This window comes from Elephas maximus, chromosome 8 (assembly GCF_024166365.1).
Source record: "Elephas maximus indicus isolate mEleMax1 chromosome 8, mEleMax1 primary haplotype, whole genome shotgun sequence".
NCBI classification, from domain to species: Eukaryota; Metazoa; Chordata; class Mammalia; order Proboscidea; family Elephantidae; genus Elephas; species Elephas maximus.
Genome location: NC_064826.1, coordinates 123,560,127 through 123,583,951, shown reverse-complemented (window position 1 = coordinate 123,583,951; position 23,825 = coordinate 123,560,127). Strand labels below are relative to the sequence as shown.

The 23,825-nt window shown below is 47.5% G+C and overlaps 1 protein-coding gene across 1 annotated transcript in view; it reads right to left on the bottom strand.

The window, feature by feature from the left end:
* The window catches only part of GRID1 (glutamate ionotropic receptor delta type subunit 1), a 984,507-nt gene that overhangs the window by 405,572 nt on the left and 555,110 nt on the right, over positions 1–23,825 (bottom strand). Inside the window, exon 5 of the mRNA XM_049894341.1 lies at positions 1,980–2,033. Within this exon, the coding sequence (XP_049750298.1) occupies positions 1,980–2,033 (54 nt within the window). The remainder of the gene's footprint in view (positions 1–1,979; positions 2,034–23,825) is intronic.

The following is a 23,825-nucleotide window of genomic DNA, read 5'->3' as shown; positions in this document are numbered from 1 at the left end:
CTCAAGAGGAAGAGCTTCCACAGAGAGAAGGAAGCCAAGCAAGGTGCAGGGAGGGGGTCCTAGGGGCCCCTTGCTCCAGCAGAAGCGCTTAGCCCAGGACACATGCAGGATCAGTGTTCTCTGCTCCTCCAGCCCAGGGTGCACTGCTGACCATGGGTGGCATGGGGGGCGGGGACATGACAAGGCTCTTTTGTGAGGCCATTCCAGCATGGCACCACGCCTGACTCCCTCTGGTGATACTGTGACCTGGGGTCTCACTCGCACCTGCAATGCCCGTGGAGAATGCCCGGGGGGGCAACTTACACTCATCTTACTTGAAATTGACGTAGGTACTGAAGAGGGAGTCAGAAGGGACAGACAGAAGACCCTGGGGGTGGGGAGGGGATGCAGAGAAGTGAAAAGGAAACGGGTTAGAGAGAGGAGAAATAGAGCACTTTTCTAAAGACTGACAACAGAGCTATCTGACTCGGCGGAACCATCGAAAAATAAAACTCAGCCTTGGACATTCACCTTACGGGGCACTTGGAATGTGTCCTTTCTCTGAAACAAAGGAAACTGGACTTCAAGAACCTGTAGAGAAGCTGGCAAAGCACAGAGGATTTGAAGTGGGTACGGAATAAGGAGGCCTCAAGTCAGCTCTGAAGAGTGGGGTGGCTGTCGGGTTCCTGCTATTAATCACCAGCACAGCCTTGCGCACCCCACAGTAAACGGATGGTTACCGCATGCCTCCAACAGCCCAAGGTAGATGTGGACCTAATAGAATGTGAAACTTTGGAGAAAAACTGAAAAGTGGGCCTTGTAAACTCTTATTATCGAATACTATCTGCACAATTATTAAAACAAACCACCCAAAACTATTCTAGCCATCTGAGCTAATGAAGAGACGCACATCGTAAAAAAGAACGAATTACCTCTATAATAAACCTTGCCTCTTCCGGAATAAAGCCATTAGGAACTGATTGGCTAATTTTGGAACAGCTGAAGGCCGCCGCTCTGATGAGCGCCCACACCAGGAAAAGGGGTTAGAGACAGCTCTCAGGCAGTAGCACACTGGGGCCTCCCAAGTGGATTCTTCAGGAAAGCTAGGGGATGTAGCGACAGGGCAGTCCCACGTGATGCCTGCAGTCTGCAGGATGCCCAGAAGTTTTACAGCCGCCAGGGCTCGGCAGGGTGTGGTCCGTGGAAAGCAGAACAGGACACAGTGATACCACGGTGTTCCCATTCCTCGCCGGGGTCCAACTAGTGGATGGCCCAGCGATGGGAGAGTTCCCACTCACACCCTTTAAATGATTGTACTGGTGCCTCTCCATTCCCACCAGATGCACGGGTTTGTGCACACACGTATACACATACACACTCACACACAAATTATACACACTCATATGTACACATATATACACTCACACACACTCTAACATATACACACTTACATATAAACATACTCAAACACATACACACTACCACGCATACACTGACAGGCACACTCACATACACACTCTAACACATGCGCCCACATGCACATATACACTACACACACTCTAACACACACACGTGCACACACACACTTAGGCACACATGCCAGCACACAGTCACACATACCCTCAACCGCCTGCAGAAAATGTGGCCTCTGTCCCACCTGATGCCTACTTCCTTTGCCCTAATCCTTCTGCACTCCATTGTCTAACCTGCTCAAACCTCTCCAGCCTGACTCCTGACCCCTGACTGTTTTGCACTCCGGCTGCACTTCTCTCTGGCTTTTGACTTCCTGTGGATGCCAGTCTGGATCCTTCTCCTGGTTCCCACCTGATCCTGGTGAGCATCTTGCCAGTTCAAGCCCAACTCCCAGGCCCTTGCTTGGCACGTGAGGCGCCAGTCTCACTCCAGCCCCACACATCAGAGGGGGCCTGAAATGTTAGCCCAAGCTCTGCTGGGCAAAGGGCTCAGCGGGGCCACCCCTCACCCTGTGGAGGGGTCCTTACCTCATTCACAAAGACCCAGTGGCTGTCCTTGGAAGCCAAGTTGGTCTCCACAGCCTGCAGAGAGAAAGAGAGAACCAAAGTGAGCAGAAGCAAGCCAGAGACTGTTCGACACACAGGATGATTGCCGGGATAGGTTTTATAAACACTGCTCTGGGAGAGTTTTTCCCTAACAAAACAAGCTGTCCTGCTCCATTTGAACACAGACGTCTGTTCTCGTGATTTCTGGAGCAGCAGCTGAGGGCAAGGCAGAGGCTCCAGCTTCTAGGGCCACCTGAGGCGCAATTCGCCTCCTGGCTGCCGGGTCCCTCCCTGGAGAAAGCCTACAAACACCTCTTCTGGAGGGACAGTCAGAGGGGGAGATTCCTCATAGGCTGAGGCTAGAGGTCAGGAAACCAGAAGGCAGGATTGATGCTGGCTTGTCTAGCTGTCTAGCTAGCCATGAGAAATAACACCAGGAAGACAGACACTGACAGCCGGGCTTGGAGCTGCCTTCAGTTCTGTAGGAGCATAACTAGGCCTGTTCTGGCTCCTGGACATGTCCAGCCCCCACCCCAATGATGTTCTTTGACAGCATGCATGCACATACACACTCGAACACACATATTTCATAGTAGGTACCTTGCTTGTGCTAGAGTACCAAACACAAACAAACCACTGCCATCCAGCAGACTCTGACTGAAGATGACCCCACGTGTGTCAGAGTAGAACGGTGCTCCATTCGGGTTTTGGGAAGTAGATCCCCAGGCCTTTCTTCCTAGGTGCCTCTGGGTGGACTCAAACTTCCAACTTTTCAGTTAGCAGCAGAGTGTGTCGATTGTTTGCATCACCCAAGGACTCGCTGTGCTATAGTTACCAGTTCACTCAGCCACCAGGCTGTTGGCTCCATGAAGTCAGGAGCCATGTCTGTTTTGGTCAGGGTTGTGTCCTAGAACCTTACACTCTACCCAGCAGTTGCAGTCGGTCAATTCTGAATCGTGGTGGCTGTATGTGTATCAGTAAAACTATGTTCCATAGGGCTTTCAATGGCTGATATTTTGGACGTAGACCACCAGGCATTTCTTCAAGGCACCTCTGGGTAGACTCAAACCTCCACCCTTTTGGTTAGTGGCAGAGCATGTTAATTGTCTCACCACCAGGGGACTCCCAGCACATAGTAGGTGCTCTATAAACATTGTCGAATATAAGTATTGGAGGCCAAGGCAGATATTACCCAATGACTAATTTGGGGTTGTGTTGTATTTTTTTTCTTTTGGGGTGCCTTTCCCTTCCTCAGTTGGAAACACCATAGGCTGGAGGAAGTGGAAGAGACTGATGGATTCCCAGCACATCCTGTAAGAACGCTCACAGTTAGCATGTGCCAAGGGCTTGCTGAGCACCAGGCACCACGACAGGCCATTTACGTACCTGTGAGGGAGTCATCGAACCCAGTCTGTTTTTTATTGTTTATAATGTTATTTTTATGACTCTCTTTATTTGGAAAAAAAAATGTAGGAAACTAAAAATATTCAGAATCATCCCAAATCCCACCACATTTTTAGAAATCTGATAAAGTAGGGAAAATGCCCCTATATATTCCTCCAAATTCATCCCCCAGAGGTCACTGGAAGTGTTCCTTTCCATAAGCATCCTTGTGCTTTTATGGTCACACCTGAAAGTGCATATCTACATATCAGGAAGGAGTTTTTATTAAAATGAGATCATAAAATACACATCTGGTTGTAACTGTAATTTTTTTACTAATCTACCTATCAGGAAGGAGTAGTAGCAGTTCAGTGGTAGAATTCTTGCCTTCCATGCAGGAGACCCAGGTTCAAGTCCCAGCAAATGTACCTCATGAGCAGCCACCACCCACCTGTTAGCAGAGGCTAACAGGTTTCAGCAGGGCTTCCAGACTAAGATTAGAAAGAAAGGCCTGGAAATCTGCTTCCAAAAATAGCTAAAAATACCCTATGGATCACAACACAACTGATCATGGAAATGGTGCAGACCTGGGCAGCATGTCAGACCAATGTGCATGGGTTCACCATGAATCAGGAGCAGACTCAACAGCGGCTAACAACAGCAACAACATAGATCACGAATATCTTTCCAGGTCAGCTCATAGAGATCCAACTCATTCTTCCTGACAAATGAGGCTGAGAAGGAAAAATGGGCTGCACGTGACCTGGCCAGTGTGTGGCCGGGGAAGAAGGAAGTGTGTGAAATGCAGCTGGTGGGGGTGCCCAGGTGAAACTTAGCATCTTTGTCCTTTACAGACAACGCCCCACAGGACACAGAGTGCACATGACAGCCTTTCCTGAACCAGGCTGGGGTGAGGACACAGACTCCAGCCTCTGTAGCCTATGAAAGAGAGGGGACCATCCCTGAGAAGAGACAGACAGGCCTGGCAGCCTGGAGTGCGGTGGAACAACTTCACCCCACTGCCATTTCACCTCCTGTCTCAGTCTGCTCATCTGGAAAGTATAGATAGCACTTGCCCCCAGCCCTTGTCTGCCAAGGAATGTGAAATATTTTAAGTTCTCAGTCTCAAGAAGAGGCAAACACACAGAATGGAATTTGAAGAAGTCCCAAGCCTTTCCCAAGAAGTAGGGAGAATTTGGCCTTCCCAACCCTTCATGAGTTCCACCTTTGTTCCTCGTTTTAGCTTGAATCCCGAGAGGGAGTCTTCTCTCTCATGCTATATGAGTCCCTATTCCTGACATTTCTCTTCATGAGCCACATCCCCACAAATCTTCTCTTCTGCAGGGAAATTGATTTGTCTAAACACACTTTGACCAGCTCTCTCCCCTACCTCAGAAAGAAGGTTCCAGGTGGTACCTACACAGGATGGCAAGCTGTATGTCTGGAAGTTGGTGGTGCTTTGTCCTGAGGACACCTTCCACTCCATTCTACATCCTCAGTAACCCAGGCCCTCTCCACAGAAACCACAAGGACTCAAGAGCCAGCAATCTCTGAGAAGCCCAGGGATGAGGGGGAGAAGGAAGAGCACCTTGGGATGGAGGCACAACATGCTTTCCAGCCTAGCCCAGAATTTCTTGCTTCAGCACACAAACACCCATACTGAGGCCCCTGGTGGGGAGGTGAGGGAGGGAGCTTGAAGAGGGGGTGGATGGAGAACATTCTGCAGTACAGGGCCGAGCTCTGGCTCACCTCTACTCTCAATAGTCCAGCATATTTTTAGTGCTCACATGGAGGACATTGTGACACACTTATCAAATTTGCACATGATACGGAGCCAGAAGAATGCCGTATGATGGATGTAAAGGTCTCAGAAAGTTGGCACCCTGAACCAAGTCTAAAGAGATGCAGTTTAACAAGGTGAACTCCAAGTCCTGCACTTGGTTTTCCCCATAAGAAGGGCAAATGAGAAGATGAACCTTGAGATGACTCAGGGAAAGGCCCAGGGGTGGGGGCCTGTTCTGTCCCTTGAGGGGCCAACCTTCCTGGGTCACCCACTTAATGAGGGACACAGTAGACCGGACCTTGGCTCCTGGAGAACAATGTAAATTGATGGCAAGTTAAAGTGACAAAGAATGCATGGAGCCTGAGACATTCTTCTTGTTAGTTGCTGTCAAGTAAGCTCAAACTCCTGGTCCCCATTTACAACAGAACTAAACATTTACCAGTTCTGGGTCATCTTCAAGATCGTTGGTATGCTCGGCTTCATTGTTGTGGCCACTGTGTACTTGAGTGCCTTTCAACCTGTGGGACTCATCTTCCAGGACTATATCTATCAGACAATATTCTGTTGTGATTCATAGTGTTTCCACTGGCTAATTTTCAGAAGTAGATTGCTAGGTCTTTCTTCCTTGTCTGTCTTAGTATGGAAACTCTGCTGAAACCTACCCACCATGGGAGACCCTGGTGGCCTTTGAAATATTGGTGGTATAGATTCCAGCATCACAGAAACATGCAAGCAAGGATATTGTAAACGTGTTTAAGCACATGAAGAACTGCCATGCAAATGAAAGATTGGAATTGCTCTTTACAGACTCTGAGAGCTGATTTAGATCAATGGCTCCAGTAATTAGGGAGACAAAGAGCAACTCAATATAGGAGAGATCTTTCTGACTTTCCAAGTGGTTCAAAGATACAATGGGATGCTCAGAAGTAATGCGGTCTCTGTCACAGGAAGGCAGTACCATATAAATATTTCAGTATCAGACGGAGGTTCACAACAGACAGGGAGTAAGACTCCTCCCAGCACTGATGTTCCACACCAAAGGTGCTCAAGTCTGATGCAGGTAAGAACTTCCTGGAGAGCTTTGAAAAATGCAGACCCTGGGCCCCACTCCCAAGGGTCCCTGGGAATGGTGACATCTCTAAGAGTCCCAATCCTATCTCTTGGCTTCCCAGGCTTAGAGCCCTGCTTCAGAAAGTACAGTTATGTGAATTGGAAGGTGTAGGCATGCTTGTACACTTAAGCAGTCCTCTGCTTGTCCCCACAGGAGCAAGCAGTGAAGAGGACAGACTCCGCTGCCAAGATCCCAGTGAGTGGGTGGAAGCCCTGGCTATCCTAAGTAGTCTTTGCACCTGGTATCAGCCGCATGCATGGAAGATACTGATGGGGAGAACTGATCAGAAAAATCCCACAGGAAAACTGGCTAACTTTCCTGCTCTACTTTCTCTCACTGATTAAGGATGAAGGTAATTTATGAAGCCTCTTTCCCTATACGGAGATAGTGTTCGGCTACAGCTGAGGGTACAACTTACACAGGGATTGGGATAGATGGAAAGAATGAGAAGCTACTGCAGATTAAGCACGAACAGCCCCCACCCCCCATGCTCCACAGTTGCTAATGCTGTCAGCTCTGTGGGAAGAGCCCTGAATGCTCTCGGCCCAGTGGGTGGTGTCCCGCCCAGTACCATTATTCTCCTTCCATGGCAGCTCTTTCCCTTCTCCTCTACAGCTAGGTCTGAATCAGGGGGAGTCAGGGTCCTCCCATTCGTCTTCAGAGCAAGCAGGGTATGGGGGAGTCCTGCAGGCAGATCTTGTGGTTCGAATCCCAGTTCGGCCACATCTTAGCCAGTGCTCCTGGACAAGTCATTCCGCCTCTCTCAGCCTCAGTTTCCATGCCCACAGGGATGCTCTGCCCAGTGCCCTCACCCTGCTAGGCTTTGAGCACTGGGGCTCCCAGTAGACTCACCCAACAGCCGACACCTGCCACTCTGCTGCCCATTGACCCCCCCAGCTGTGGGAAATTTGCTTGGTAGCTGCAGTGCCCAGAAATTTCCATCTTTAGCCAAGGACTGGACTGAGATGACCAGGGATAAAACTCCCAGCTGCCTCAATCCCTTATGGGGACTTCTCTGCAGTGGCTTCTCAACTGCTGCCGGATTCCTCTGCGGGCTGGAGCCAAAACTGCCTGGCTGGACAGTGCCTGCTGACGCAGCTTCCTTCACTTGCCTGTTCTGCTGCCCTACTCCCCACTGGTTGTCTACTTCCTTTCTTCTTTTTTTTTTTAAATCAATTTTATTTTTTAGAGTAGTTTCAGGTTTACAGAAAAACTAAGCACAAAGTACAGAGAGTTTCCATTTACCCTCTCTTCCTGCACTCAGTTTCTCCCATTACGGACTCTCGCATCCTTATGGTTCCTTTGTTACAACTGAGGAAGCAACATCTACACATTATTATCGACTAGGGTGCAATCTCAGTGTTGTCTCCTCCTACAGGTTTTGGCAAATGCATAATAATAACAATGCATCACAGTATCACACAGAAGAGTTTCCCTGCCCAGAAATGCTGCCTGCTCCACCTCTTCATCCCTCCCTGGTTTTCTTTTATTTAATTCCCCTAGGGACACTTCTTAATAAATCATTTTCACACAAATCTCCATCTCAAGGTCTGCTTTAATTTAAGACCAACCCCTCCCACATGCAGTTATTGTGAGGATTAAAGGAAATTGCATGTGGAGTTTTCAGTCCGGTAAGAGGCACATTATAGATGATCAGTTAACATGAAGCCCTCACCATTCCTTCCACTCAGGCCCCACCTGATCATTACTCAATGGTCTCTCTTGAATTTGTACATATGCATAACCCCGCGTTCATTCATTCCTCCACTCAACAGGCTGGGTTCACGGTACCGCAGCAGCTGCCACTGACTCCCCTGGACACGGGGCAGACCGGTAGCCTCGTCCCCACCACTATGGCATCAACAGTGGTAAAAAGACAACCACACCACTGCAAGGTAGTGAGCATGCCTCCTCAAGGTAGCCCTGCATGGGCACCTCCCCCATCTCTGCCACAGGTAGGTCCAAGGCCATGGAACTCTGTAGGCAACTGCAGAGATGTGTAGACAGAAACACACAGATAACAGAGGGAATTCCCTCTGTCACATTCCCCAGTGGGAGATGGTGAAGTGAGCCAGCCTCCTGCTCAGGGTGGCTCTCAGCCACTCACCTTTAGCCAGAGAGGAGGCTGGTTCTCTGTATTCACCTGGGAATGTGAACCTAAGTCTCTCCTGGAGCTGGGCACCATGGCCTTGAGTGCACCCAAAAAACACTTGTTGCAGTCAAGTCGATTCCAATCACAGCAACCCTGTGGGACAGAGGGTCTATAGGGTTTTCTACTGCCCTGTAGGGTTTCCAAAGAGCAGCTGGTGGAACCGAGACCTAGATCCAGATGCATGTCTTGCACAAGACCCCTGAGCTAGTCCCTGGCAGAGACTGGATATGCACTCAGTCTGTCTGTGTCTAACAACCTATGTTCTTTTCCCTTGGTCATGTTGCTCCCCAAAAGGCATGGACAACTGGCAGAACAGGCAAGCAAGCCTCTGGGCTTGGGCCCAGCCCATGGTAATGGGAACAAAATGATTCCTGTTTTCATATCGGAGAAAGCCCCATTCCTAGCAGCGAGGTCTTCCTTTTCCAGGTTAACTTGTTCTGAGAAGCCTGAGACCATTATTCCACTTGCATTTCTTAACTGTGAGCCTTTTCACTTTGTTTTGGCCTAAAGGAATAGTAAATGAAGTAGAAAAAACCTCCACATGGAAGCCTTCCAGCAGCACCGCTAAGGACTTATTTTACAAAGTGCAAATGCCACCGATTATTTATGTATGTGTTAATTGTTGGCCACTTATCTAGGCACACTCTCAACACTGGGAACCGAGATAATGAAAGCTTGTCAGCAATTAGCATCTTTCTAAAACCCCAACTCTAACATTTCAGAACATTCTCCCCACGGAGCCCAGGGCCTGGCATTTTCCCAAGGACAAATACTGAGCTAACTTTAAAGACCCACCACTGCCTCTGCAACAACACACTATTTAGGAGCCATTCTCTCTGTGCAGCGTCACCCCTCTGAAACAAGAGGGGATGCAACGCCTCCTCATTTGCAGCAAAGGGGAGTAGCTGGTTGCGAGATGTGGATGAGATGAAGAACCTGATCACAAGGAAATCAGCAATGCAGACACCACGGGGTCCAAGTTTCAGCAGCAATGCCCAGAGCCATGAGGAAACCCGTAAAGGACAGTTATCACAGCACATTGCAGCTGTGCCAGGCTTCCGCGGGACCTGAGATTCTCAGCCTTCAACTTGTCCTGCTTACCCTAACCTTATCTCTGGAGCCTCTTTGGGCCTTGCTTTCACCAGAAAGGTACAGTAACATTCTCCCGAAGTCCCTCGTGGCTCCCACATCCTTACTCTTAGGTCCCACTTGGGGACCTTGGACCTTCTGCTAGTCCCTTTCCCAATCTCTTCTCAGAAGCTCTGCCCAGGAGCTGGCCCCTCCTGACCAGGCCATCTGTTCCCAACTCACTCATCTTTGCTGGAACTTCCTTGAAGCCCAGCCCAGCATAAAAGAAGAGAGTTCAGCATGGGTGAGGCATCGCTGGAGGAAGGTGGAGACAGTCCACACCTACAGCAAGGCCTTCAGTGGAAGGTGTTTCAGAACTCACTCTTTGCAGCTTCAAAATACAACTCTGGGATGCAGAGAGGGCCCTTTGCTGGGAGAGATGTGCACGGCCTCCATGAGTTCAGGGAGGGTGCTGCCTGGGACACAGCTGGAGGAGAGCACTGGCTGCTGGCTGGGGCAATCGCTCACTGTAAAAACACCTCCTCCACGCTAGGTCCTGTGCTAGGCCCTCGACACTTTCTGCATGGCCCTGAGCCTGTCTACTTCATCTGATACCACACTGAATCCTCACATAGCCACTAAAAGAGCTTCTTATCTGCAGTTTACAGATGGGGAAACTGAGGCTCAGAGAGAAGACACAATTTGCCTAATGTCTCGTACCAAGTCAGTGCAACCAAGGCAGTACAACCCAGCCTTTCAGATGCCAAAGCCCACGCACTGGTCAACACGCCCTGCCAATGCAGGACAGAGGGATCAAAGTGCGTTCTCAGCATTCCTCACAGAGGTTTGATGCCACCTCGAGCACATGCCAGGAGGCAGTACAGATGGTGGTGATGCCTGGGTGGCAGAGGCCGGGGGAGCCACAGTGCCTCCGCTAAGTCATAATCCTGCCTTCCTGAGTTCTTGCCCCCCCCTCCAGAACTCCTCGGTTGTCAAAGGATTTCTGAGTATGGGAGCAGCCTCCAGTCCCTCCAGGTGAGCTACTCAAGGGCCAAGGCCTGGCTGGGTTATCGCAATCTCTTGTTGACAGAGATTCCAGCACAATGAACAATGCAGGAGGTTTGTAGAATGAATGGACGCATGGCTGAATCCATGCTTTGCATGGTTTCGATATGTACTCAATTTGGTTAACACCCTGCTGCACTAAGTGAGGACAGCTTCTGTTTGTATTTGAAAATAGAACCCTTCTACACGTCCGAGAGAACCAGAGGTTGAAAGAAAAACCAGTAAATCAGTTGCCATTGAGTTGATTCTGACTCATGGCGACCCCATGTGTAAAGTCCCTGGGTGGTGCAAACTCTTAAGCACTCCACTGCCAACCAAAATGTGGAGGTTTGGGTTCAGCAGAGGTGCCTCAGAAGAAAGGCCTGGAGATCTACTTCCAAAAAATCAGCCATTAAAACTGTATGGTGCACAGTTCAGCTCTGACACACAGGGGATCGCCATGAGAATGAACTGGAAAAGTGGGCACGTGCAAGGTGCTGTGACCTCGGGGAGCAGGGGAACATGGCCTAAGTCTAGAGCTTTCCTATAGAACGCAACTGTTTCTTCTTTGTGCTGAGCGCTGACCTTCCCGACGTACATCCCATAGACCGTGCTTAAAGCTCAGTAAATCTGGGCCAGTTTGGCCAATCAATGGTATTTAAAATGATACTATTGCAACACTGGAGAGTTTTCATCATTAGGTCTTTTTGCCATCAGCTTTGATCTGAGAGTAACATGATGTTGCTATTGGAAAAAAAATAAATATATTGACCAAATACATTTAAAAATGCAATAGATCGGAACAATTTCTAGTCAATCATTAGAACTACCTGGCCTCCATCCTCACTGTTTGCCTCATTGGAGAAAAACAGCCCTTCAAACTGCTTGTCCTGTTTGGGCGGGGGGCAGGCACACCAGCCCACAGCGTCTGGGCACAGAGATTCATTACTGACCATTTGTGGATCCTTGAGATGAAATAGAGACAGGTTCCTGGGCTTGCAGGAAGTGCAATTTACCCTAATAAAAAGTGAAAAGATGCTACATGTGGACAATTTATGAGGAAATGTTAATATCAGCAGAAAAATGAAATGGAGTCTGCTAGCAAGCACGATCTGTTTAATAAGATCAACTCAAGGAGGGAAGCCAGGCTGGGGTGATGAGTATCGGCTGATGGATATTTGGATTTTAATCAGTGGTCCATAATTTCCCTGCCGCCTATTGGGCACAAAAGCCAAATATGGTCCTTCATGTTATCACTCTCACACATACCCAGGCTGGAGTCCTCATGGAGGTAGCAGGAGCTCTGCCTTTTGATCTGATTTTGTCTCACAAAAAATGGTGCTCCCAGCACTTGGCCATGCTGGACACCATCACACAGTCCCTATGGAGGACCAAGATACACAACGGAGCAAAGACCTCCTAAACGTATTTGTACCCTGCTCTGACAGGGCATGGGAAGCTGTCCCCTCTGCAGTGAGCTGTGGACACCCTGACGACAGCGTTCCCCAAGGAGCAGAGGCATGGGACCCAGGATGGCAGGCGTCTGCACCTAGTTATTTCTCACACTCATCACTGTTCAGCTCCAGTTTCAAGTGCTTCCCAGATACAAGCAAAGCAATGTCCAAAACTGATTAGAAATGTTTTTTTATCCATCCCATGGGCATCTCCACTTCGATATTAGAGCCTGGAAATGTTCTGTCTGCATTCAAAGATTGACTCCAGAAACAACAGCATCCACGCTGCTGGAGGGAGGCATAGGGACAGTTTGGGGCACAAAAGTCACATCCAGCCCCAGAGGACTGCCCCTGTGCCTGGCTGTCAGCCCGAGACCAGACCCACAGCGGGACTCCCAGTGCAAGAACCACCCTGCCTCCGCTGCTCAAATGAAAGCATCAGAGTTCAAGGTTAATATCATGACCCCTTTAAATCCTGCTCAAGCAAGTCACTTCTCTGCACGGATCTAATTCTTCTCCTCAGCCTAAATTGTTTTTAAAAGATGGAAGTATTTGAATTCTTTTTAAGGCAATAAAATTGAAAGTAGCAATTTTTTACCAAGCTGATAAGAGCTGCTGGGTGTAATTTGTATTCTTTTTTGAGGCTGATTTTTTGGAGAATAGAATAGAGAGAAAACGATCTTCTTTTCCATTCTGGAGACAAGAGATTCTTCTTCCTCAGGGTGCTGGGGATGGGTTCCTCGGAGCAGGAACTGTCAGGAAACGAGTCACTGATTTGTGACACAGGACAGTCAGAGAGGAGGTGTCCTGTGCAGAGGAAAGACAGCTGCCACATTCCACATTCAGCTTAAGATTCTGGCCACATAGGTGGTGACTCAGAGAGGCTGTGGGGCTCTGAGGTCTTGGGGACCAGGGAGGAGAGATATTGCAAACTCAACGGAAAGTAGAGGGAAGGGGGAGGAATCTGTTTAATGTAGAGACCACCACATGAGCTGCTTTGCAACCTGAGACAGCTTCTCCCTAAGTACAAAGGCTTTGTGTGGTTCGGTCGAAGATCTGGCCATAGCCCAACCCAGCTACTATAGAGTTGACTCCAACTCATGGCGACCCCACCTATGCCAGAGTAGAGCTGTGCTCTACAGGTTTTCAATGGCTGGTTTCTTAGAAGTGGCTCACCAGGCTTTCCTTCGGAAGTGAACTTGAACTTCTGGGTAGACTCGAACCTCCAACTTTTCCTTAGCAGCCAAGTATGCTAACCGTTTATACCACCCAGGCTTAGTCTTTGCCCAAAGCCCTCTGAGCCTGACAGTAAAGCAATTAGCCCCTAGATGGGATAGAAGCAGAAGCAAAATAAGGATATGCTTGGTCCCCAGGAGTGTGGCCCCCTGCCCCTTTCTGCCTTATCACCAGCACAAAGCACTTGGAGAGGCCCTACTCATAACATTCCTTGGAGAGAAGGCTCTCTCTGAAGGCAGGGCTTCTGGGCTCAGTACCTGGAGTGGGAAAAGCATTGGGAGAGCACCTGCCAGCAGCCACACCCTACAGCCTGCTGTGGAGCTGTGAGTCTCAGGTACCCACTGCCAGAATCTAATGATCAGGGCGACTGGCGTGGGGCATACAGAGATCAGGGCTTCCCTCACCCCTAGGGCAACACACACACACAATTCTACTTCATTGTTTATGCAGAGAAGAAGGGCACAAATAAAAAGGAAATTAGTATCAATGAATCAGCAAACACAAAGTGTCCAGGATAGGTTTCATTGAAGCTCTCGCAGGTCACTGCCTTGGCCTCCTCACTGGCCTTTCTTGCTGCCATATCAGATTTTCCACATGGTCTCCAAGAAGCTGATTCTAAAATGTCAATCAACCAATATTCTTACTAATTCTTGTACCAGGCCTGCAATATGGCCATGTATGATGCCCATTTAGTAGATGAAGGAAATAAAACCCTTGTTAATGGCTGGTAAATGACTAAATCAATGGCCAGTCCTGGTCTGGACTCTGTGGGGACACAAACAGGAATAGCATCACCTCTTCCCAGGTTGGAGAGGCCAGAATTACAGCCCAAAATAATGAATGTATAGCACAAGACAGCCCGTCAACACATCTGGACTAGCTGTGAGTTCCACGAGAGCTCAAGAACTGGGAGGCCCATGAGGGTCACCCCCTCCATGAAGCCCAGCCCTCCCTTGGTGGTCCTTCAGTGTGACCTTGATGTTCCTGGACTCTATCCTCCCTCATGTTAAGCCAGCTACAGCCCACTGAGCCCTGGCAGTACAGGGCATGGGAAAAGGCCAGGAAGTTGAATAAGATGAGCCATGGGCACAAGGCAAGAGGCTTGAGATAGAAAGGTACATAGTCCCATGGGCATCATGAGGGTTCACACCTAAAGAAAAACCAAGGCATGAGGGTGGTCCATGGAAAATAAGGGGCTTCTCTAACTTATTCACCTTGGGGATTAATGGGATTAATAAAACAAGGAAGTAAGTGTCAAGCCTCAGAAAAATCCATAATCAGGTAGAAGGGAGACAAAATCCATGAGCAGGTAGAAGGGCCCCCACTTACCCCTTTAACAACCTTGTCCTGGGCTCTGAGTAGGTACCAGGTGTTCTGAGAAATGCTGGATATAGAGATGAGGATGTCTTGAGTCTTATCCTTGAATAAACCCAGGCAAATGAGAGAGATATACCCACACAGAGAGAGCACTCTACTAGACAAAGTGAGGAAGTGCAGGACGGGGATGCATTAAGTGAATCAGGGACCAGGGAAGGCAATGAACCCTTCCTGGAGGGCAGGCGTTCCTTGTGGTAGTGGGTGGTGCAGAAAGTGGGGCACTGTAGTCTAAGGAGACAGCGTGAGCAAACCTGGAGGTGAGAAAGGGTATTGGGTTTGTAGGGAAGGGTGGTTGAGTCACATTTTATGAATAAGGAGTCAGTTCTAAAGTTACTAAAAAAAATTAGGTAAGTCAAAATCAGTTATAATCAAAATTATACATGAAGATTTCTGAACTCATGGATAAAGTATAGCACAGAAAATATAATGTGTACAGAACCCTATATCCATGCCTTTAACCTTCATTATTCAGTGCTTCTCTATGGTCCTCAGTTAGAGCTTTGCTTTCTTCCTTGAGTGCATTGACTAAACTGTCATCCACTGGCCTCACACTTGAATGGGGCTTCCTTCCAAACTGATCTTCCTGCCTCGCAAGTTGAGGTGAGAAGTTCACGGCCAGATCTGCACCTCAGAGAGGTCTGATCAGTACGTGAAGAAGTCTTTAAAGCTATGCACACATTTCTTCCAGGGGGTTCTGTTCACTGTTAGGCTTCAGGGCACCTGATGATGAAGGAGACTTGGCATTGCTGAGCCTGTAGACTGACCAGCTGGGAGTCTCAGCTGGGGGATGGGACAACAAGCAGCATAAGTTGTCACCTGAGACTTAGCCATGTTCCCCATTAGTCAGGGCCTTTATGCCATGCAGGGGAGTCTGGCTTTTACCCTGTAGATCAGGAGTTCCCAAATTGTGTTCCATGGGATGCAAGAATCTTACCAAATCAAATCAGACTCATTGCTGTCAAGTCGATTCCAACTCATAGCAACCCTATGGGACAGAGTAGAACTGCCCTACAGGGTTTCCAAGGAGTGCCTCCCGACCTTTCGTTAGCAGCCATAGCCCTTAACCACTATGCCACCAGGGTTTCCAAGAGACTTAGGGGATGCTAAAAAGTCTCCTATTAAAAAAATATGTGGCCAGAAAATTTGGTAGATATTGAATTTACAGCCTCACCTTGGAGAATCACAAAGCACACAAACAGAAAATCCTCACATAACAGAAAATTGTCAAACTCAGCGGAAACCAGCATTTATCAAACTTCTCTCACGAGAATATTAAGTTTCTTTTGTCCAGGAACACATGAGTATTGTACAGGACCCTAAGGTTACAACAGGCACAGTTTGGGAAGCAGTGCTCCAGGTCTTAGGCCTCACTAGGGGAATTTCAGAGAGGTCAGGCTGGCATGTAGAGATGGATTTGATGACATGAGAGGGAAGCTTAGGAAATCAGGTAGAAGGAGTTGCAGTGGTCCAGACAAGTATTAGCAAGGGCAGCAGTCACTGGGTTGAAAGGAGGGAATGGAACAAGAAATGTTTACAAAGAAAACATTGAAAGATTCAGTTCAGTTGGAAATTGAATTAGTTGGGAAGGGAAGGAACATGAAGCAGACAAAGGAATCTAAATATGACTACTAGATTCAATTACAGGAGGACAGAAGATGGGTCAGGTTAAATGAAGAAGATGGTGAATTCAGGTGTAATTACCTGGGGCAGCAGGAAGTTGGAGAGACAAATCTTAACAGTTTGGGGAGAAGTGACTAAGCTCAGAGGTGAATGAGAACGGGACAAGGACTTAAACTCAGGCAAGGTAAAATTCTACAAGGACAGGATAGGTTAATCAACAGCAAGCAATCCTAAAGAGATTCCGCCATTCTCCAGGGTGAGAACAGACAATGGCTGGCTTTACTGACATTTTAGTAGAGTTTGGGGGAAAGAGGAAATAAGCATAGGCAACCAATCAGCTCTAATCAATCAGAAGCCAAAAACTCCCTTTTGCTCAAGGGAATCGGAGTAGGTTTCTGTTGTTGGCAACTAATCATGCTGACTGATACCAGAGGCTGGAGGAAGAAGAGCAGCAGCAGACACCGCAGACCTCTGTAAGGCAGGAGGCATGGCTGACACCTGGGCAGAAGGGGATGAAAAGGACAGGGTGGAGGAAAAACTAGAAATATAGAGGAATGCTGTTTTTTCTGTACAGGCTTAGAAAACTGACTGAGATTTCAAACTCTAAGACTTCTTATACAAAACTTGTTTCCATAGCTTTGGGGAGGTGAGACTGCTGAGCTAGACTGTGGGCTGAGAAAGGGGCATCTCTCTTCTCCACTCCTATCTGCAGCCCCTGGGGCTGTTAGGGGCTGTGTGTTCTCTGGGAGATCAAGCAGTTGAGCAGGTATGATTTCTCAGAAAGTTTTTCATCAAGCCCACAAGGCCATTTTGGGCTCAGGCTCTGTTTATCACTCCTAGAGGGGAAGGATGGCAGATTCTTATCCTACAAAGTCTTCACCCCATAGCCCATTTAAGGTGAACACACTTCAGAGAGCCCAAGATAAGGAATGAGAAGGGTCCATGAGTAACCTGAGGACTGACATTATATCAGCCAGATGTGATAAGCTTTGGGGGTTCATGATAGCCTGTTCAAGGCAATAGTTCAAACACATGGGGTCACTTTGATCACTACATCCCTCTAGGAAGATGAATGATTTAACAAACTACAGAACACGGGGATCTGGGCTTCTTCAATATAACTACCCTGGGCTGGGCATTGCCCAGGCATCCTGTCCTCTGTGAGCACAAGCTCAGGTTAGGAGGAGAAGCCATTGGTGATGTCCCCTTCCTCCATCAGATCAGGGTCTTCTGGGGGAGGTAGAAGGAACACAGTGTGTGCAGCTTGTGCCAGGGAGCACTCCCCCAGCCCTCAAAGAGCCTAGATTTTCATCCATCGTTCAAGCACCGTAGATATTTAGGGGGGTGTGTGTGTGTCCACACGTGTTCCCCTCCAGCATTAAGATTTCTCTATATCCTAAGCTTATGGTTTCCTCTTTGACTACAGCACATAGTACAGAATATTTACATTCACAAAAGCGTATGTTCTTCTCAACAAAGCCACTTTACACGTCACTTTCAGCACAAGTATGATGAAAAGTATCAAATATTTTTCCTAATCCCTTTCTTGTAAAATGTCTATATGTCTTTTAGAGTAGAAAATGTAGTCCATTTAAAAAAGGCCATGAGAAGCCTACCGTGGCTGGAGGGCCACAGGTATGTTGGAGGCCAGTGAGGCGGGCAGAGCAGCTGACCAGGCTGGAGGCCCTGAACACCAGGCAGAGGGGGTAGTTCGGGAGTTCCTGCAGGTTCCGAAGCAGGTCAGTGGGCCCCATCCCTGTGTGGGAACCTTGGGGCAAAGCTACCTTGGAACTCCAAGGCACCAAGACCTATTTTCCTGACTATTTTCACAAAGTGAGTCTGTGTCATGGAGAAGAAAGGTGGGTATAGACTTCAGAGAAGCAAGTTTCACAAATCAAGAGCAGCAGCATGGAACGTTAAGGGTGGTGGCTGGGTGTCAGATACCAGCCAAGCTCTTGGCATGGATTTCCTCACTGAATCCTCTCACAGCCTCCTCTGTCAGGAGGTACCACCACTTCTACCACTAATGGTGAGACAATTACTCAGCCATGTTCCCACAGGAAATAAGAGGGTAAGACCAGAGAGGGCCCCACACCTGTTGGCAGCTAAACCTGTGCGCTGAAAAGATCCTTCATCTGTCTCCCGAAGGAAACTGAGGCAGGGTAAGACGTCAGCTGAAGAACCCTAGAAAGTCCCAGAGATGAAGCTCCTTCCTGGGGATCACAAATAGCCCTCCACAAACCTACCTCCGTGTGGCTGGTCAGGGAGCGAGAAGAACGCCGAGGGGGACCTGACCTTAGAGGTGGCCTAGAGAGCCAGTATGCACGAGGTCAGCAGTCACCCCACCCCCAAGAGCTGGGCACAGGGGCTGCTTGTGAGTGACTAATAAGTGGCTCTGCACCAGGTACAGCGTGGACCACAGCCCAGATCATCTGCCCACTAATCCTGTGAAAGAGCTGCAGGGACATTGAAGATACCAATGACAATAGCCACTTAGATCACCATTTCTGTGTGCAGACATTGTACTAAATACTTTGCACCTGTCACTCCCCTTAATCCCCTCGGCAATCCTATGAGGTAGGTACTATTATTAACTCCACACTACAGATGAGAAAACTGAGGCAGAGAGCATTTTGTTTGTTTGTTTGTTTTTGTTTTAACTTTACCAATGTAGCACAGCCAGAGCGTGGTAGAGCCCCAAATTTTAAGCCAGCAATCTGGTAGAGGGTCAGGGAAAAAACGGAAGATCTTCACTGAGATAGATGACACAGTGGCTGAAACAATGGGCTCAAACATAGCGATGGTTGTTACGGTGGCGCAGGACAAGGCAACGTTTCATTCTGGTGTACACAGGGTTGCTATGAGTTGGAGTCAGCTCGGCAGCACCTAACAACACTCTGGTCCCAAAGCCCAGGCTCTGACCAACACCTCTCAGAATTACCTCTCCTTACACCAAGAACTACTCTGGGTTTTGGAGTCTTTGGGTGGTACAAGCAGTAAATGTCCTCAGCTGCTAAACAAAAAGTTGGTGCCTCAGGTCCACCCAGAAGTACTTGGAAGAAAGGTCTGGTGAACTATTTCTGAGAAATCAGCCAATTGAAAGCCCTACGGAGCACAGTCTACTCTGGCACACATGGGGTCACCATGAATTAGAGTTGATTCAGTGCCAGCCGGTTTACTAGGACTCTTGAGTTTTGCCATTCCTAATAAATACCCAAAAAGGTCTAGTATGTGCTGCAGACTATTGTGTGAGCTGGGGATGCAAACATAAATGAGCTCTTGCCTACATTTCAGGACCTCAGTCTTCTATGGAGATCCATAAACAGATAACACAGTGAGGGTCCTGTGGTGGAGAAGGTGCACTGGACATTACAGGGGTATACAGTGGAGGCACCTATAGGAACACCTAGTTCCACCTCAGGGTAACTGTCTTGGAACAGACAATGCCTAAGCCACATCTTAAAAATTAAATCAAAGCTGGTCACAAGACAGCCTAAAAAACACCAAGTTTTAATTCTTGTAAAGCTTTTAAGCTCTACCTCGTGCCAAATTAAATCCCCAGGAAGCTCCAAGTTTGGATGATATCATTTGGTATTCTTCAGAAAAACTTGCACTGATCTAGAATATCACATTGTTTATCCCCTTGGCTTTCATCCAGGGCTGATATAAGCAGCAGCCGTATGAATCACATTGCATTGTTTGTAGAACTGCTAGCAAAGACACTATCCATTATGCTGTTCTATGTTCCTTATCTAGGGACTCATGTGATAAATTCCTCTCAAAGCACAAAACCAAAAAACTCAAAGACTCTCCCAGTGGAACAGTATTCTGTGCACTAAGCATCCATAGCTATGCATTTTGTTGGGTTCTGCTTGTTGTTTTGCCTACCAGGAAGCTCAGAGCTAAGGTCAATGTTAATGGCTTCCCTTAGCCTATGTTTTCTGGAATAAAGATCCTGTTGCCCTTGGTTATTTGGTTCTTACCGTTTTAACCTTCTTTTACTGGATTTATTATTTTCTCACTTTTTGTTACTAGACTTCTCGTTATCTGTCCCACTGACAGTGCAGCACATGGCAAACACTGAGCAGGTTTGTTGATCCCCTGGCTCGTTTACACCAACAACTTCCCGTCATTTACTCATTAGTTTGTGTTTTCAAATTCTGAGATCCCCTTATGCCCATCAGGGATAAATCAAAATCTGCAGGCAAATATGAAAGGTCTATAGGCCAAAACTGCCCTCATTTACCACCTACGGGATCTATGCCATGATGTCTCCTCTGGAATAGAGGAAAGGACTGTCTCTCCCACCTCTTCAGGGGTAATCCTGCTCTCTCCAGGACCTCAGGACAGCTCTGAAGACATGGTCCTCAGGAACTCCAAACATCGACCGAGAGGCATCTAACTCCACTGAAGGGAGGGTGCCTGTCACCCTTCAGCATGTGTGTGTATGTGTGTGCATGTCTGTGCATGCATGTATTTGTGCAGTGTGTGTCTGTATGTGTGAGCACATGTGTTTGTGTAGTGTGTGCACATGTATATGTGTGTATGTGTACCCTGTGTTCATGTGTGTGAGTGCATGCCTGTGTCTGTGTGTGCCTATATGTACACGGATGTGTGTGTGTGTGCATGTCTCCAGGTCCTCCCTAACTCTGATGCTCCATCTCAGCATGACCAATGCTCCTTTATCCTCATCCACAAAATGAGACTGTGGTGGAGTTATAAAGGTAACACACATGAAGCACCTGGTATACAGCAGGCACTTCATAAAGGTCCTTATTTGCTCTTTGTGTGTGTGTGTGTGTCTGTGTGTGCGCACTTTAGGTGAAACTTTACAGAGCTAATTAGTTTCCCACTCTACAGTGTGTACAAAAAGTGTTTCATGACCTTTGTGTCATTCCCTAAAATCTGTCAACACTCTCCCCATTTCTGCCCTAGTTTCCCTCATTTTCTTTCATCCTAATTTTCTACCCCTTCCTGCCTTCTCTTCTTGGTTTTTTGGGCAGATAATGCCCTTTTGATCTCATATAATTGATTATTCTAAGGTGTACATTCCCTTCAGGTGTTATTGTTTATATTATGTGCTTGTATATTATTTGGCTGGGAGGCGGTCTCCAGGAATGGCTTCCTTTCCAGATCAGAAGGATGTCTTAGGGCCATAGTGTTGAGGGTTCCTCCAGTCTCTGTCAGACCAAAAAGCCTGGTCTTTCTTGTGAATTTGACTTTTTTGTTCTACAATTTTCTCCTGGGAACCTCTGTTGTGATCCTAGTCAGTGCAGTTGGCAGTAGTAGCCAGGCACCTTCCAGTTCTTCTGGTCTCAGGGTCATATAGGCTGTGGCTCATATGGTTCATTAGTCCTTTGGATTAATTGCTTTCTTGAGTCTTTGGTCTCCTTCACTCTCCCTCACTCCGGATGGGAAAAGACTAATAGTTGTATCTTCAGCGGACACTCGCAAGCTCATTTGCTCTTTACATGTTAGACTGCAACCTCTATGAAGGCAAGAACTATGTCTGTCTTACCCATTGTTCTAATCATCAGTGTCTAATGCAAACCCTGGCCCCTGGGAGGCACTCAGCAGATATTGCTTGGAACACAACATCCACTCAGGAAATATTACATGAACAAATCAATTAAAACAACCAACAGTTCTAAATAGATTATACAGCTGAGTTTTGAATTTACTGAAGAGCTTGGCTGTTAACCAAAATGTCAGCAGTTCAAATCCACCAGCTCTTCCTTGGAAACCCTAGAGGGCAGTTCTACTCTGTCCTATAGGGTCGCTAATGAGTAGGAACCAACTTGATGGCACCTAACAACAACAACACATCCTTGGAAGCCCTGGTGGCATAGTGGTTAAGAGCTATGGCTGCTAACCAAAAGGTTGGCAGCTCAAATCCACCAGGCACTCCTTGGAAACTCTATAGGGCAGTTCTACTCTGTCCTATAGGGTCATTATGAGTTGGAATCAACTGGATGGCAACGGATTTGGGTTTTTGTTTGTTTGTTTGTTTTCTACTCAGATGTGCAAACATAGCATAAAAACCACAAAAACCAAACCTACTGCCATCGAGTCGATTCTGACTCATAATGAACCTTATAGAACAGAGTAGAACTGCCCCATAGGGTTTTCAAGGCTGTAAATCTTTACAGACTCATACTGCCATGTTTTTTTTTTTCCTGCAGAGCAGCTGGTGAGTTCTAACCACAGACCTTTCGGTTAGCAGCCAAGCGTTTCAACAACTGTGTCATCTGGGCTCCTTAAAGATAGTATAGCCACTTTTTTTCCAAAACTTTCTTCTCAAGCCTCAGCTACCCTTAGGCACCAAGAAAACAAACTTGTCAATATGTGTGTCTCAGTCACCTCAGGCTTAGTCAGTCCCTGTTGGTAAAAGCTATCTTCGAAATAACCTCTCCTTCCCCCTGCTCCTTTTCCTAATGGTGTCTGAGTGACTGGGAGGATTTTATAATCTAATGGTGGCTTGGAGGGGCCACAAAGCTGAGCATTGTCCTCTGATGCAGCTGTTTTGATCCTGTCTGCTCCTTAGCCACATGTACTGGTCTCATTGGCAGGGTTGCCAGTTGGTTTTCTGACTGGGCCAGTGCCCAGAAGTTCTGCCTGGCTTACTTGGCTCTCGTGACAGGCCAATGCCCAAATTTCTGTCAGGGATGTCTTCCATATCCTCCCTTTGACCATGGCCTGGGCAGTCTCCCCACTGTCTCTGTAGGAAGAACATTTTTATCCTTCTCCACAATGGCTCCAAACCAGCTGTCTTCTGCCTTCCCCAGGGAACATTTGGAAATGTTTAGATCCTTACCTATTTCACACAACTCCTGGCCTGGGACTGGACAAATGGGTGGGTAAATGGACAGACCAAAGAAATAGATTGGAACAGAGATGATAAGCATGTATTCCTGTGTCTTCTATACCTATTCCTCAAAGGGCTTCTCTTTACCCATCTGCCTCCCAACATCTAGGGTTGCACTGGGCACAAAAGGCTCTGTTCAACTGAACTGAGCTTCGCTGAATCAACTATAATTGAAATGATTTAAGCTGAATATGGATCAGTTCCTATTTCTAAGTGTATGTCAAGGACCATAAAGAAAACTGAACCTCTTGAAACTAGCTCACAGAAGCTACTCAAGAGAAGAACTTGACTCAAGCTTGAAAGAAAACAAAGCTGGCATGCAACATTTTTATTGAGTTATTTAAGTGTTCAATTAAAAATATTATTTGGCTAAAAGACGGTGAGTTTCAAATGACATGAATCAAAGATCTTCTTGTACTAAGTGTAAAGATTGGCTTAATAAGTTAATAATTTAGTTCGCATTCATTTTTCCAATCAATGGAGTTTAATTTATAAATTAAAACACTGTTTTGATTTCCTAGCAGCATCCATTCCCAACTTCATTGATGTTATCCCCAGCTCAGACCTGAGAGCAGCTTTCCAGAGAAGCCCTGAGCCCACTTCTGGTGCATTTCAGTTGCCAAAGAAACACCCAAACACTCGCTCGGCCTGTTCTTTCTTACTTTGCACCAGCAGCCTCAACCTGCCCATAAGATTTATCTAGGAAACTTTAAAAACCTGTGCCCAGGCCCCAGC